The 17,447-nt window shown below is 43.0% G+C and overlaps 1 protein-coding gene across 15 annotated transcripts in view; it reads left to right on the top strand.

Annotated features, from left to right (window-relative positions):
* The window catches only part of CACNA1G (calcium voltage-gated channel subunit alpha1 G), a 324,964-nt gene that overhangs the window by 253,166 nt on the left and 54,351 nt on the right, over positions 1–17,447 (top strand). For all 15 annotated transcript variants that reach the window (XM_053375770.1, XM_053375762.1, XM_053375763.1 and 12 more), the window contains 2 exons: positions 8,118–8,186; positions 9,286–9,470. In XM_053375770.1, the coding sequence (XP_053231745.1) occupies positions 8,118–8,186; positions 9,286–9,470 (254 nt within the window). The remainder of the gene's footprint in view (positions 1–8,117; positions 8,187–9,285; positions 9,471–17,447) is intronic.

Below are 17,447 nucleotides of genomic sequence, written 5' to 3'. Positions count from 1 at the left end.
ATCACTTGCAGAATTTTGCTTTATGCAACCTTAAGAGGCTTGTGGCACCATAAAGCCCTTTTTTTTTCTTTTCATAATCTTTCACTGACTACCCACTTCATTGGATGCATCACTCTGATTGAATTGTCACAGAAAGTACTTTCTGCATTCTATTGCCATATGTCTCCAACTTTAACTTAGTTATTTACATATTTTCCCCTTTATGCAGTGTGTATATATAATTACATACCTAATGTAAAGGAGTGCCTCTTCCTTTATGAACATGCTTTGGCCATGAAATCTGTAGGAGAGACCTTTTTGGACATCCATATATATTGGTATATAAGACAGCAACTCAAGATAGGACCTTTTCTGTAGTGGCACCCAACCTATATGAAACTCCCTCCCATCAGAAATGTATCTGGTGTCTACTTTGTATGGAATTTGATGCCAAATGAAGACCTATCTCTTCACCAGGGCACTTGGCAGTGGTTGATCAGTGTTGCCCAACTGTAATGGCGGAACTGCTTTCTGCTGTTGGCTTAGGATAAATTTTTGTACTAGTTCTAACACATTGTCTTTTGCAGTTTTTATGGCTACATAATAAATATTTATTAATATTTCATTATTGACTATATTAAATGCAGAATAGTAATTTGATAACTTCATTGTTTATGACAAAGGGCAGAATTTAAATTTATTGAATGAATCAATGAATCAAAATAAAGATTACACTCCATGCATCTGATGAGGTGGGTTCTAGTTCACGGAATCATTTGCTGTAATAAAAATGTATTGGTCTTCAATGCACAAGACTCTTTGTTGCCCTTCTAATATGACTGTTTCACTCATCTAAGGGATGAGTGTTTTCAAATACTCATACTTTGCTTCACTTCTGCAATTCTTCCACGTGTTGAGAAATTCATGGCAGCCTTCCTAAGATAAGCTTTTTTAGGAGGAGAGGGGGCTAGAGACATCGTGTCATCCTAATAATATGTTTCCACCCCTCACCGTACAAATGTATATTTTTGAGCAGGCATTATGGGGTCACAGAAGCAAGCACACAAGCAGTGCTAGTATCTAAGCAACATCGGCACCAAACTTCTACTTTCAGAGCTAAGGCAAAACTGCCTTCGATTCCCACCTTGGCAAATCCTGTTCGTCGGCTGCCTGGCACATCTGGCCATTACAGATGCACAGCTGACCTCCAGATTTGCATTTATGTGGAATTTGCTGCTGCTTGTCCTGCTGCCACGCTCTGCTCTTGGGTTTAAGCATTGTAGTTTATAACAGAAGACAAGGCCTCATCAGTTTATCACTGGCTGTGGCTTATTCTTTTTTTAGTTCTTCACCTGCATGCTGTTACTTTGAGCAATAAATGCCCTTTCCCAGCAGTGGGTGCAAAGGGGCTTTCCTTGCTTTTGCCCCGTCAAGCTGTCTTTTATTCCACTCTGCAATATCCAAGAGCAACAGCCATGTGCCAAAGGCATCAAAGTAAGAACAGCCCCTTTTTTTTTTTTTTTGGCATCCTATTTCCCAAGGCAGAATCAGCTTGTTTTAATACTTGACACAGCTATGGCATCTGTCACAGTTTTCTTCTTCAATAAACATTCAAACGCTTTTGCTTTCTTGGTGTAATGTTGGGTTTTGGTCCTTTCCATCTGTTCTGCATTGGCATTTGTTGGGGGGCACAGCACAAAGGAAGGAAAGGAATAGCTCTTTTTTGCCCTTTTTTTCTCCACTTTGTTTTGATAGGAACAAACATCTTCATTCTGGTTCCCTGCAACATTTGTTTTGATAGATTTGCATAATTGGGTTTTTTTTTCCCAATCAGATCTTCATAGCAACAGTGTCTGTCAATCAGATTCTAACCAGATAAAGCACATTAAACTGACAGTTCTATTATTTTATTTCAGTTTCTTACCACCTGATCCTATGCATGTTTGCTTGGACATATGCCCCACTGAATTCAATGGTGTTGCATCCTGGTGAGCATGCTTAGGATCTGCAGCTTCAGAGAGGCAAAAAGAGGGGCTGATAAACACAACCGTTGGGGGGCTTCTGTAACATTGTCAAATTCTATTCAGGCTGCACCCCTCTAGAATCATCTTCCCTTAGCTTAAAATGAGAGCTGAAAGCAAAGAGTATTTTTCAAATGGTCAAATCCATTCAAATTACTGAAATTCAAACCATCAAGGAATTGGTGTCAGTTTCAGACATCTTATTTGGGCTATATTGAATTAAAAACAGAATATACCGGTAAATTCAAACTTGGCAAGTTAGATTAAATGCACCCATTTGAATGCTCTGGAGTTCTATTAAATTTGAATAAGAAATGACAGTTTTAGTTATTGAAATGCTTTAAAGTCAAAGTACCGGCAACTGAAATTTCTGGGTTTGGAATTGGAGCCATCCATACAACTTAACGGCATGTTTGGCTGATGAACAAATGAAAGGTTTTATTGTCATGGACGAATGTCTGTTAGGAGTCTAACTGGTGTCACGAAACAAGCAAGAGGTTAAAATAAATTTTCGGTTTTCATACCCAAACCACCAGGGCCAGATATTTTGCTACCTGGAGCAAAGGATAAGATGGTGCCCCTCCAAATTTCACAACTGAAAGCCAGATACAGTGGTGCCTCGCAAGACGAAATTAATTCGTTCCGCGAGTTTTTTCTTCTTGCGAGTTTTTCGTCTTGCGAAGCACGGTTTCCCATAGGAATGCATTGAAAATCAATTAATGCGTTCCTATGGAGACCGCCTTCAAACCAGGTCCGGGGACAGTGGGGAAGACGCGCTGCTCTTCCCTGCTGTCCCCGGAGATTGCGGGGCTGGCAGTGGGGAGAAGGGCTCTTCTCCCTGCCGCCCGCCTTCAGAAGAGGTCCGGGGACAGCAGGGAAGAAGCGCTGCGCTTCCCCGCTATCCCCGGAGCTTGCGGGGCTGGCGGTGGGGAGAAGGGCTTTTCTCCCCACCGCCAGCCTTCAGAAGAGGTCTGGGGACAGCGGGGAAGACGCGCTGCACTTCCCCGCTATCCCCAGAGATTGCGGGGCTGGTGGTGGGGAGAAGGGCGAAGCAAGCCCATAGGGAAATGCGTCTTGCGAAGCGGCTAAGAAAACGAAAAACTCTTTCGTCTAGTGAGTTTTTCGTCTTCCGAGGCGTTCGTCTTGCAGGGTACCACTGTAAATTGATTGTTGAATCTTACTTTTAACACTGGTGAAGAGATAACATCTACTACCACACTGGAGAGTAGCATGGCAGAGTAGCTGGTCCAGAACAGGTCATGTAGCAACAGAACAAAATGGCTCGAGGCTCAGGAAGGAAAGTCACAAGATGATAATGCTTCCCCAGGGCAGCTGCCACCTTAGGTAGTTGCCTCACCCTGCCTAATGATAGGGCCAGCCCTACAACCCATGTTGATGAAGCTACCACAAAGGCTGTCATTTCAAAACACGTTGCAGTTAGTCATTAGAAGCAGCTGCATCAAAAACTAGTCCTACCCTGGAGATCAAGCTTTCAGACCCAAGACATTCCAGTGTTAAGGCTGTGAGCATCAGTCCTTATGGAGCCAAAACAGCACTGCTCAGCTCACACACAGGAGGGAAGTTATCAGCAGGATTGGTGAGGAGAAAACCCAAAGCTTGCAGTAGTACAAAAATCTTTAAAGGGAGTGAAGACTCTGAAGACTCAGCAGCATGCGCAGTGGGCACAGAATGCTGACCAGAGTAGGGTGGGCAGACAGTGGGAAGGGAGAATAGAATGGAACAGAGCGGCTGTAATCCTAATCAGGAGCACTACAGCATTTTGAAGCAATTCCACCCTGTGTTCCGCTAAAGTTCTCTCTTTTCTGGGTCACAAAATCTGCGTCCCATAGATTTCAAGGAACTACCTCCAGATGTGTGCCTTTGTAGCTTAGCCACTTCACACCGACTAAGATTTCCATAACTGGTAAAGCACATAATTTTGTTTTAAATGATTGCGTGACCCACAAAGAACTGTGGCATGAAAACAAATTTAAGTTTCTGCTTTTTCTTTTCTTTCTTTTTACTTCCCCTCCCCCCACCCACAGAAACTGAACATGTGTGTTAGTTAGTTAATAAAATGTGCTCTTCATTAAGGCTGGGAGTTTTCAAACTTTTGTCAAATGGGGCTTCACATGAATCCCTTTCCAACTATTAAAGTAAAAACGCTCTTTTAATGAGCGAGCAATCATTGACACTGTTCTCCATTAACTTGCTTTATAAAACAATTCTTACATGAGTGATTTGGATAGGGCGAGAGCTATTTTGAGCTTGTGGGCCATTATTAACTTTCAGATGCTTTTCTTAAAAAATAATAAAAATCCCTCTATTGCATGTTGTCAGGGAGGTTATTAGGAAACAAACTCACATCTGGTTTGGTTGAATTTAGCAATTGTTCTTTGCATGCAGGACCTATGAAAGAATTAGCCGTTTTAAGAGTAAATAGTCATAGGATTTCAAAATGGTGCCTGCCAGTACACAGAATTCAGAAGAAACCACTTAATATCAAACAGGCAGCAGCGGGCAGTGAAGTGGGACAGCAGTGCTGACCTGGCCTCCAGTCGCCCATATCGCTGCTATATACCAGGACTGAAAGCAGGAGGGATGAGGCATTGGTGAGGTCAGCATGGTGCTGATGCACTGGTGGAGCCAATCTGGTGTTCCCACCGTATTATTCACTCTGTGCCAACCTCACAACCACCTTGTCCCTCCCCATCTCTGTCCTGGTACGCAGAAGCTATGAGGGCAGCTGGAGGCCAGGTGGGTGCCATTGCCCCAGCTCTCCATCCACTACTGAACAGAGGTCTTTTAACTGGCATTTTATTTCGGGGGGGAATAAGGTGGCCCAGGTACAAAGAGGACAGGGGTGTGTGTGGCTCCTGCAGCTTCAGTGGTTGTGGAGAAGAGGGAATTTCAGTGGGTGTGACTTCCCCTCCTGAGCAAGGGTTTAGATCTGGGGGACACAGGAAATGTGAGGATAAAAGATGGGCATGGAAAAAGATTTTGAAGTGGGGCTGGTGTTGATCAGAAGTGTCAAGTAGAGCAACCAGGAAGATTAAATGGGAAACAGGGGGTGGGGTGGAGAAAGACATGTCCCTGAAGCTGAGGAACAGAGAAGCAGCTGAAGCTTTTGCTCAGAATTTGTTCTCAAGTTCATGGAGGATAAGGCTGTCCATGGCTACTAGCCATGATGGCTATGTTGGGTCTCCACTGTCGAAAGCAGTGTTGCTGGATAGTACAAGTTGGGAGGTCGCTGTTTCACTGAGGGGCTGGCTTCCTGTAGGCATTTTAATGGCCACTGTAAGAACAGGATGCTGGTCAAGACGGACCTCTTATTGTGTTATGTGTAGACCAGCAGGGCTCTTCTTATGTGCAGAAGGATAGTCTTTGAATTCAAGTGTGAGAAAACTGAATAAATTTTGGATTAAAAGTGACCAGCTCAGACAGGATAGAAGAGAGCTGGACCATGAATCATGGGCTTGCAAAGGATTTCAGTAGTCCTCTACATTGGTGTTGGGAGTGGGGGGGGCAGTGTAAAACCCCCTAAAGGGAGTCGGGGCTCGTATACTAACTTCTCCATGGAACACACTTCTTGCCTAGAAACCAAAATAGATATTACTTGAGCTTCAGTTGTCTCTAACAATTATTCTTTGCCTTCCAGAGATGTGGATTTTCTAACTGCCTCAAGCCGGTTCTCTTGCTGTCCCAGATCCAGCCAGCCTGTCACCGCAGTGGGGGAGGGAGGGAGCACTGCCTCTAGACAATGTGCAATCCCTTTCTGAGAATTCTCTCTGTGGTCTGCAGAGATTACACTCTAAAATTGCTGCATGCTTCACGCGAAGGAGTCTAATATTCCAAACCTTTTCTGACTGCTATTAATATTTTATCTGCAGCCCTTAAAGCAGGACCTTATCCAGTCCTCCAGCAGCTCGTCTGCATGGCATGCTTGCTGACCTTATAGAGACCCATCTTTTGTGCAGTACTCCGAAGAAGGCAGGGAATGTTTTCCTGGTGAAGAAACTTGTGTGGTCACAGCAGGAACCTGCAAGATTTGATTAATTACAGAGGCCAGCCTGTAAAAGTGGCTATTAACTGATTCCCGAGTCATTCTCCACACATCACGATCTATCATGTTTTGAGTTTTGAACAGCATTCTTATCTTAGAGGCCTCGTCTTCTTCCTCAGCATAATCAGAGATTGCAAAGAGATTAGTCTGAAGTGTGGTGTCTTTAATTATTATCATTGCAAAGTCTCGTTTCCACTAGCTACTTCTGTGATCATTTGTAAATGTGATCCAGAGAGGATCCTTAGCCACCCCTGGGGAACCTATGGACTTTGACTAAGCTATAGGGATGCCAGGTTAGGCTTGGATTTCCCAGGTACCCTTTGGGAAAATGTGGAGCATAATGACTGGAGGTTTTTAAGAAAAATGAATTAGATAAGGACTGTGATGCAGTGGTATGTAATAGCTAAATGCTAACAAATTTTGGGTACTGTGTTGAGCTTCCCAACACAAACATGGCCATTAAGGTGTACCTTGCATAAGTAATAGCTTTTGGTACTATCCTGTTTCTGAATATTCAGGGTTCAGCATTTTGCACTGGGGAGGTAGAGACCACCAAGAGGGATATATATAATTCCCCTGAAGGTCACAGACAACTTTAGGCAGCTATATCAGCCTTCCCCTACCTGGTGCCTTCCTAATGTTTTTGAAGTTCAGCTCCCATCATCTCTTACCATGCTGGCTACCGTGGAAGAGAGAGTTGGAATCCAAAACATCGGGGGGGTACCATGTTTGAGGAAGACTGAATTAGAGAAAGGACGAGGTTTGTTTCTGTGTTCATTGCTAATTGAGGTTCAGCTGTGTACATTGCTGGAAATGAGTAGGTTGGCCTCATGTGCTCAAAGGTAACCTCTAAGTGTGGGCCCTGGGTTGATACTGCTTGAAACTTGCAATGTTTTATTTCTTTATTTATTTAACTAATCAGTGGTACCTCAGGTTAAGTACTTAATTCGTTCTGGAAGTCCGTTCTTAACCTGAAACTGTTCTTAACCTGAAGCACCACTTTAGCTAATGGGGCCTCCCGCTGCTGCTGCGCCGCCACATGATTTCTGTTCTCATCCTGAAGCAAAGTTCTTAACCTGAGGTACTATTTCTGGGTTAGTGGAGTCTGTAACCTGAAGCGTATGTAACCCGAGATACCACTGTACTCCTATAATTTCCTATAAGTTAGCAGAGATAGATAGATGATAGATATAGATAGATATATAGATATAGCTACAGCTACAGCTACAGCTATAGATATAGATATTAATGAAAGCACAAAAATCTGTTTTTTTCTGGGGGTTTTCTGCATTGACTTTCCTGAACTACACCTTAAATGTAGAGAAAGGAAGAAAATTCACAGGACTTGAGTCAAAAGAAAAAGGATACTCACACATCTTTCAGATTCCCTTCACACATGTGGATTAGGAAACCCAGCTCTGCACAAACAGCAGGCATAGAGGAAACTGAGGTGGATAGCTGTGGTAATGTGACAGATAGGAGGGTGGGATCTAGATTTTCCTCCCCTTGCAAGAACTGCTTTGCATGCCTACCTCCAGAAAGCTGGTGCTCAGCTTGTTTGTGAAGCAAGGATGGTACCAAGACTCTCAGCAATGTATTTAATATGTCCTGAATGTTACATGGGATGCACAACAGCCCCACACAACACACACTATTTCTGGTGCCTTCCACTTTCTATCAGGCACTTCCATGTATTCTGGAATTCTTAGTACAAGTAAAAAGATGTCACTGCTCATTCTAGGAATATAGAGAAAGATGTGAGATTGTACTGCGGGAAAATGATTTGCAGTGCATATCCCACCTCAATGTATAAGAGAGCCAGCAGCTGTCCATGGTACTAACACAGATAAAAGTGCATGAGAAAAAGCAAAGGGGCGTTCACGAAATTAAATCTTATCCTGTACATATTTGGACTTGTTTCTTCTTTGATAGCAAATGTTGTGGGTATTTCAGCATGAAAGCAAGAAACCATTTAGCAGCTCCCAGGTATGTAAATATGCACAGCTTGGCAAATGAGATTAAAATATTGCATCTCTCTCTCTCTCTTTAAATAGGAACGAATTTTCCTCACACTCTCCAACTATATTTTCACAGCAATCTTCCTGGCTGAAATGACCATCAAGGTAAATTACCCTTTGGCCTTTTGGCCTCATCCTGAACCCTCATGAAACACATCTTTCCTACCTACTGAACTCATTTCATCAATATAAGCTCTATGCCAGTATGCACATGTCCTGTGAAAACGGGCTTCCCTACTGAGACATCCCAGCATGCACATGCAAAACCTCTGAGAGTGTTTGGAACTCATATGCCCACATTAAGCTACATGTTTGTAGCAGCTAATAGAGCAAGACTAGAAACCAGTGATGCTCCAGATGATGCTGGACTACAGTTTCCACCATCCCTTTTCCTTGGCCATGCTTGCCTGGCCTGATGGGAATTGGAATCCAACAACATGAGGAGCCACAAGTTCCCCATCCCTGTTAACAGAGGTTGGCTAGTGGAATGTGTACTCCCATCTGTTGACCTTATGAACCACAGAACTGAGACCCTGTGCAGCAGATTGCCATGTAACCTAAATGAAAACCAAGCACATTCCACAAGGGCTCATTTTCGACATCTATATGCTCTTTTAAGAGATTTATCATTCAGACCTGCTTGCCTCTGAAAAGGCCAGAGTTTTAAATGCTCGGCCGAAACTTTCTAACTTGCTGGGAATTGGTGGGGATGTCACCCTTTCCCACCAGTGTGTAGGAATAAATGCTTCCAACAAAGCTAGCGTGTGTGAAATTAGCAACCTCTCAAATGATTCATTTTAGTTGTTGTGGTGACCTTGTTGCACCTGAAAATTGTTTGAAAGCCTTGTGGCTCAGGATAGCATATGGTCAGCAGCTTCCAACCATTTATATCTGCAGTCAGCTGTAAGAAAATATTAATTGTGTGTGCCATTCTTTTATGTAATTTCTATACATTATTGCAGACACTTTTGTGCAATTAGGTTTTAACTGCATTAAAAATACATCAGCTGTTAAAGGCACAATCTGGGATGTTTCTGCATAGTTATTTTTTACGAACCTTACATTATAACACTTTGCAGGATTGGCTTAGTTGTGTTTCTATAACTGGGAAGCCAATGCATTTGCAGTCTCATATCTGTAAATAATGCATTCAGCATATTGACTCAATTAGTCATCTTTTGTTGCAATTTTGACATCTTGACAGGTGGTGGCGTTAGGCTTGTGCTTTGGTGAGAAGGCATACTTGAGAAGTAGTTGGAATGTGCTGGACGGGGTGTTGGTTCTCATCTCAGTGGCTGACATCCTGGTTTCGATGGTTTCCGATAGCGGCACAAAAATCCTTGGAATGCTAAGAGTCTTGAGGCTACTGCGAACTCTCAGACCATTAAGGTAAGGAAACTACAGAGGGTTATGTAGGATGGTCAAATGTTGTTGGGCTGGGTGTGGGGAAATGATGAATCCAGTGTGTCATGGAAAGAAATAAGGGTGCTCTTGAAGAAATAAGGAGTGGAAGGACACCTATACTGGGGGAACATACCATTAAATGTTTGCAGATGAAATCTGTACTTGAGAGAGCCCCACAGGCCTCAGCAGAGATGCTAGAGGCACAGCACACTGCTTCAGGATGCTATGTTCAGTGACCTTTGGCAAAAGCAGTCTGTTGCTCATGCTAAATAATAAATTGAATTTGTATGAAAAGAAACTGTCTGTCTCACAGTGGATACACATGACCAAATATCTGGGCTTTTTTGTTTAATTGATAGTCCTTTCCTTATGTTGTCAACTGCCCTGTGATTGTTGTAAATAATTGTGACAGTTTTACTGTAAACAAAATAATTTCAGACAAGTCTCCAGTTAATAATAATAATAATCTTTAGCATACACCTGAAAGAGTAGTTTGTTGGATAATGCCTTAGATCAGATGGTAGTGAATGCCACACTGTGGTGGATGCAAGGCTAAAAGTAGGAGCTCTTAGGGTCCTCTACCATCAAATGTAGTAGCCAAGCAGGGTTGTAAAGGAAGAAGTGGTCTCTCAAATAGCTGGGTCCCAAGTTGTTTAGGCAGTGTAAACAAGTAACAACACCGTGAACCTGCCTGCTGGTATACAAACAGCCAGTGCAGCTGCTTCAACAAAAGTGTAATATGGTATCTTGGGTTTTTCCTTCTGCCGAAATAATGTTTTTTGGGGACAGATGAGTGATGAGTGATCAAGACTGCTGTTACAACTAGCATGCTTCTCCCTGGAGAGACCAGGGATGATTAGGTGCTTGTTTACTGAGGTCTGTTGACAACCTGCATTATAGCACTCTGAAAAGACCCCGTTTAAAAGAAGAGAGAAGGAATTCCAAGTGTTGTTTGTAGATAACTTTCCGAGGTGCTGTGGCATTAACTACTCATTTAGATTTATTTATTTTTTAATGCTACCCTTCCACAAAGTGTTCTGTACAGTTTATAAAAGTTATGAATCGGTTAAATAAAGACACAAGAAAATAACATCAGGGTATGTATTAACAGGGACACGGGGGGCGCTGTGGGTTAAACTACAGAGCCTAGGACTTGCCAATCAGAAGGTCAGCGGTTCGAATCCCCGCGACGGGGGGGGGGAGCTCCCGTTGCTCGGTCCCTGCTCCTGCCAACCTAGCAGTTCAAAAGCACGTCAAAGTGCAAGTAGATAAATAGGTATCGCTCCGGCGGGAAGGTAAACGGTGTTTCCATGCGCTGCTCTGGTTCGCCAGAAGCGGCTTAGTCATGCTGGCCACATGACCCGGAAGCTGTACGCCGGCTCCCTCGGCCAATAAAGCGAGATGAGCGCCACAACCCCAGAGTCTGCCACGACTGGACCTAATGGTCAGGGGTCCCTTTACCTTTACCTTTATGTATTAACAACAATATCAGTGCAGCCAATACAAGATCATAGGGAACTTCCTACTGAATCTATTCGTCCATCATGCTCAGTGTCGTCTACACAGACAGATAGAAGCTCTTCAGGGTTTTAGGCAGGGGGCCTCACCCAGCCCTACCTAGAGATGCTGGGAATTGAGCATGGGACATTCTAAATACAAAGAAGATGCTCTACTGTTGAGCTACAGCCAATCATTAGGGGGGCGGAATAATTATTGTGAAATACCTAAGATGCATATAACTAAAAAAAACTATTTTATTTTTTTTGCAAAATTAAAATAACTTTACCTGGTGCTGGAAAGACCACAGTGTAGGTATCAGGCAAAAGGCCCGCTCCTTAGTAACCACACATCTCATTTGGTGGAGGCATCTAGAGTACAACCTCTAATGAAGATCTTAAGGCATATGCAGAAAAAGGTGAACCTTCCAGTAGCATGGCCCCAAGCCATTTAGGAGATTAAAGAATAATATTAGCACCTTGAATTTGGCACAGAAATATTTTGAAGCCAGTGCAGATGTTAAAGTCCAGATGTGATAATTAATATTCTCACTGCCCTGTATTGAAGCAGCTGACTTTCCAGACTGTTTCCACAGTTAGCCCCATGTATAACACATTGTAGTAATCCACCAGCCCCTTGTAAATCTGAATTACTTGCAACTAATTTTTTTTTCCTGGCTGCTATTGCCAGGATGAAATACAAGAGAAACCAACATTTAAAATGTATTCAGAATAATTGGGGGGGAGGGGGTTGAATACTATTCTGTCCTGGCTTTGGCTTCCAAAATAGATGTATGAATTATTCACTCTTCATAACACTACGCTACAAGTCATTTTTCGTGGCTCTTTTCTATCATATTAACACTTCTCTGAGTGTTGAAGGCAAATCTGAATTTCCCTCACTTTGTGACAAGTGCTCTGATCGGACTAGTAGGCTTAAAGCTGGCAAACGTGTTCCAGCAGATATGAGACTGACAGGTGTTTAGGATGGAGCTGTCTGCATGGTGCAAGTTTAGCAGAAAGAATCGAGACTGCTGAGGCTAGCAGAACTGGGAAATACTCCAGGGATTAGATGGGGAGGTACGTTTTGGAAGGGGGAGTAACACATGCCCTGACTTCAATTTTCTTCATTTGTCATGCACTTGACACTAGCTTAAAACCATTCTCACTACAGCCTCAGGTAGCTGAAATGGATGGATTCTCTGCATGGAGAGCTAGATCACATTCCTGAAGGACTTGCCAACAAATGCAGCATCCCCATTCCCAAATATTAGTGCTACCTCTAGTCAGCCTCAGCTGCTGCCCCCCACCCACCCACAACCTCTTGGATACCACTGAGCTTCTGTTCCTGCCTACCACCTCCGTGGTCTCTGATCCACCACACTATTCATTTAGAGCCAAAAAGCCCTGCTGATTTTACCATTAAGGGTCCCTGGAGCCCTTAAGCAAAAACATGTTGCCCTCTTTCAGTGATTAGGGATTAGTTGTATTCTGTAAAAGTCTTTACATTTTTGTTTCCTGAAGACATGAGAACTGCATTAGCATTGAAGCTGAGGAGGAAACGACAGAGAGGTTTTTAAAGCCAAAGCTGTGCACGTTTCTGCACCAAGTAATCCAAATGTGGTTTTGGTGCCCGGAATAAATAGTGCAACTTACATAATGCATATTGCAACATTTGGATGTGATTGTTTTTCATTATATAGTCTACTTCAAGGAATTTGCACACACACACCCTTCCCACGCCAACGGAAAAAAAGAACATAGATCTGGTGGGGAAATGGTGAAGCAGACAAGAGGGGGGAGCCAAGGGAATGACAGAAGAATCCCTGTCCGGCTTGTAGAAATCTTTCATCAAAACATGCCTGTGCACATCCAAATCTGCCCCCACCCTAGCACCAAGTGTAACTGTACTCTTTGCTACCAAAAGGAAAGAGCTTAGACAAACACGCCTCCCTTTTTATCCAAAGAGGCGCCACTTCATACATGCACTCTGTGATGTGGTGTCCGCAACGGATGCAAACCATATGGGCACTTCTCCACATGGTATGTTGTTTGTGTGAAGCGCTGCCCTTGTGATTCAAGCCAGTTTTAACCGCGCCAGCAAAGCCTTGGAGGTTGTGCAAGCTTTGTTGGCCAGGAACTATGTGTCCAAGGCTTTACACAAGGTTTGCCATGTGGCAGGGCACACATGGCTCACATCCTTGGTGGCCATCACACCACGGCCACACGCACTTCCATATTAACCTCTACCTGGACTAGGCTTGCAGAAAGCAATCCATTCGCTGTATGTGTATGTATGTGTATGTTTATTTGCTGGAGGAGTTATATAAAGATCATCCATCTGCTTCCTTTTTTTAAAAATGAAGAGAATACAACATTCTATTATTAACAAAAAGCAAAAGCAGTCGTCTGTGTAAATTCTTGTTCTAATTGCTCGGGGAAAATAATGGAGATTGGAAAGTGATATTTCTATTATTGTACACGGGGATTTAGTGAGAGGCAGTGGCGAGCAATAAGATCTGTGTTGTAGTTTCCTGCTTCCAGCGTTTAGGGACATACCTGCTTTAAATAGTTCACTAGAACACTACAGATCACGCCTAGCGTTAAGCATGACTAATTTTATTAGCAGGAGTACTCTGGTGATTGAAGACTGACTTGTGATTGGCTCCAGCTAAAAATTAGTAGGCATATCAGAGGTGAGTGTGACAAATAGGGTTTTTTTAATATAAAAAAGGTGAGAAGAGGAGGAAGGAGACATTTCATGTCTCAGAGGGAGACATGAAATGAAGACCCTCAACAGGAGCTACTCTAATAAGACCTGGAAGCAAAGGGCTGGCAAAGGAGAGTGCAGCCCTCAACCACTGGGACAGTAAGGGGAGGACAAAGGAAAATAGGAAGAGCACAGCCTGGAGGGCCTTGTAAGGTAAAATACCTGAAGGAAAAGGGAGAGAACCCTAGTGAAGGATTAAGAACAATTGCTGCAACATTGTCTGGGTCAGGGCTGCTTTTATATATGGAGTACCAATTAGTTGTGGACTTAGCTGATTTAGGCAGGAATGGGAAACCTTTGGTTCTCTGGATGTTGTTCAACTCCCATGAGTCCTAGCCAACATAGCAAGTGGTTGGAGTCCTACAACATATGGATGTCCACCATTTCCCCATCCTTGAGCTAAGGATAGAATGGGAGGGGGGAGACTTTCAGTCCCAGCTCTAAGCTAGTGTTCAAGTGTGATGCTGCCCATTACTCCAAAGATAGTGACTCTTGTCCAGGTAGGGTGGCACTCCCACTATAGGAGGAATGTATGGGTTGCGCCTAGATCCTGCTTTGTCACTGGAGGCACAGTTGACCACAGTCACATTGAATGCCTTCTACCAGATGCAGCTGGCATGCCAACTCTGATCCTTTCTGGATAGAGATAGCTGAGCCTCAGTCATCCATGTTTTGGTAACCTCCAGGTTAGATTTTGGTAATGCGTTATATGTGGGGCTGCCTTTGAAAAGAGTTTGGAAAGTACCATTAGTTCAAAATACAGCTGCTAGATTGCTAACTAGAACCAGATGCAATGATCACAAAATGCCAGTGCTTCGTTAATTGCACTGGATCCTTGTCTTGTTCTGAGTTCAGTTAAGTTCTTAACTCCTAAAGCCCTTAATGGCTTAGGTCCAAGTTGCATGATGAATCTTATTCTTCTTTATCAGTCAAGGTCATTTTCGAAGGCCATCACTTTTGGATGGCCCTGCCATCACAGATTCAGTGGGAGGTGACAAGGAAAAGGGTCTGCTTGGTGGTGGTGCCCTGGTTGTAGAATTCTCTCTCCAGGGGAAAAAACAAAAACTTGCCTGGTACCTACTGGCATCATTTTTATACTCCCAGGCATTTTAACTGGGTTTTATTTCGAGTGTTTGGTATTTATACTGTTCTGTAACCTGCTCTTTTAGCTTCTGTTCTTGTTTTTATTGTATACCTGTTATTCTTTTCTATAGTATTATTTTATTTCTGTTTTGATTATAATCTGCTCCTGGGAAGTTTCTTTGAACTGCATGGTATAAAGTAACTAAAATAAATAGGCAGGAATGCTAGTTTATTGCTGATCTTGAAAGTGGAGCTGCCTACATGGATGGGAGCTGCCTGTGCAGAGCTCACTAAGCTGAGGACTAGGATGGTTGCTTTGGAGGATAAAGGGCAGGCTATATCTGCAGGAAAGCTTTTCCCACTCACAGTGAACACTTTTGGAATGCACTCAAAATATGGGAAGCAGCCTTGGGAGAAAATGAAGGAAAGCACAATATGATATTCTAATTTTTTCATGTCCAGGTGGTTTTCATGCATTTTGGGTGGACTGTGCAAGGGTGGCAAGTGGGTCTTCTTGGATGCACTTAATGAGACCAAAGAAAAATGTTCACTAAAACTTCCAGCAAGGCTTCAGAGCCATGCTTTTACAACATTCACTCTACACTTGTTTTAGAGTACACCCACAAAGGACAGTTTATGTTCGTTTACAAATGCAGTGTCCACTAAATAGTAAAACAGAGTACTTGTATTAACTACTGTTCACTCTGTATGTCCACATCCATTCTTAAGACTTTACTCCCAACTTGTTAAGCATGGCAAGCTGCTTTGATCAAATTTTTTTTAGGGGGACATTGCTTAAGGACTTGGTAGCTAACATAAGGCAAGCAAGCTTCTTCTTAATTCTCTTGGTAAAGTTCTGCCCTTGGTAAGACTTGTCCTTGGTAAGGCAGTGCAGTAATTCTAGCTGCTTTGTTTTCCTGCTTGCATCTGTCTCACGTATCGATTGCTTGCTCACTCTCTCCAATTGCAGCAGTATACTCTAATTCGCAGTTATGGAATTTTGTGCCGTATTCAGGAGTGACGCTGTATCACTGAAGGTCACTGATTAGTGTGGTAGTTGTGCAAAGTCCCAATCAAGGCTTCCTGAGTGAGTTTCAACTCAGGGAAGTTGGAATGTATATGACAGAATGGAGGTAGGAAAGTCAAGAGCAAAAGGATTTTAAGCAACGGTGTTATGAACAAACAAAACAAAACCTAACACAGGGAATTGCTGTTATCATTGGATATAGAATTTAAAGCTACTTATAAAAGACAACTATTTTCTTAAAGCTTTTGTACCTCTTTTTCAGCAGAAAAGAGGGGGTTCTATAAGAATTAAAGGTCATCCACATGGAGAATGATAAGCTGACTTTTAGTTGCTCTGCACAGATGTGGAAGGTGAAGCCTGTGGAGATATGTTATTCCACTATGCTCTTTGGAGAGTGAAGGGCTAGGATAGCATATACTCCATGTGGTGAAGAAGATCTCAGGTATATGGCAGTCCTACAGACCAATGGGCCAATGCCTGATTTGGTATTAAGGCACTTTTATGCTCCAGAGAAATTTGTGGGGATGACACTTATTCCAGGAATTTGATTAGATTATTCTGGGGTGCTCTCCATTTATAAATTCCACACTCTATGGCTCAGTGCCTAACAGGGCTTACTGATGGTCTCTTACCCAGGGCCCCTGAAAATCATAAAGCCAACTGTGCATTTATAATGGTGCTGTCACTTTTTCAGGGACAGTGTCATGCTACAAATCTGCAAGAAATAAAGTGGATCTATTAAAATTGGGGTGGGGAATCTTTGGTGCACAATCCAAGCATGGCCTGCCAGCCCGCCCCCCCATGCAGCTGGTTGGTCTCTCCTGCAGCCCCACTCCTTCCAAAGCCCATTTCTCCTTCTTGGCTACTTCTGTGTGAAACAGAGGACAGGGACAAGCTGGTGGTGCAGAAACAGATTGTAACACGCACAGCAAAGGAAACGCAAGAGATTTGTATGAGAGGAGGGAGTGTGGGGATAAATGGATGTGAGTAAATGAGTGTGTGTGTGTTGGTGTAGAGATGTGTGAAGTGGGAGGATTGTGTAGATTAATTGGTGTGTGTGGTCTTGGCCCCATCCCCTTCTGGATTTGGCCCTGTCTATAGCTGGCCAAAAAAAGAGAAAATTTCCCCACTGAATCAATTTAAGGATACCTTTCTGGTGGAACCAGCAGAAATATAAGTAAATATCTTTGCTTTTTACCTTGAGAATGTGAATGATAACAGTGTATTCAGAAAAAAATACAAACTGCTGAAGCTTTGCTGAAGAGCAGAATACATAGAGATTTTCTCCAAATGGGTAGCAATGTTCAGAAATCCCAGTCAGGAAATAAGGCCACAAGTGACAGTGAGTTAGATTAAAACTATACATTCAAACTTCTTGCAGAAGTGAACCATTGTCCAAGGGCCTACATCTGAAGAATGATGTCGGGTTATAAAGTGCCAGACTCTGTTTACAGGAGCTTAGATTGTTACCCGTGAGGTCAAACGGGATACAGTTTAATTTCTCAGCCAAGGAGCATGGGGTTTCCAGGGAAGCACTACTGAGGCTACTGCTGTATTTTTAAAAGTTGAGCAAAATTAAAGACATG

The sequence above is a fragment of the Podarcis raffonei genome, chromosome 2, assembly GCF_027172205.1.
Source record: "Podarcis raffonei isolate rPodRaf1 chromosome 2, rPodRaf1.pri, whole genome shotgun sequence".
In the NCBI taxonomy this organism is placed as follows: domain Eukaryota; kingdom Metazoa; phylum Chordata; class Lepidosauria; order Squamata; family Lacertidae; genus Podarcis; species Podarcis raffonei.
This window is presented reverse-complemented; position numbering and strand designations above follow the sequence as displayed.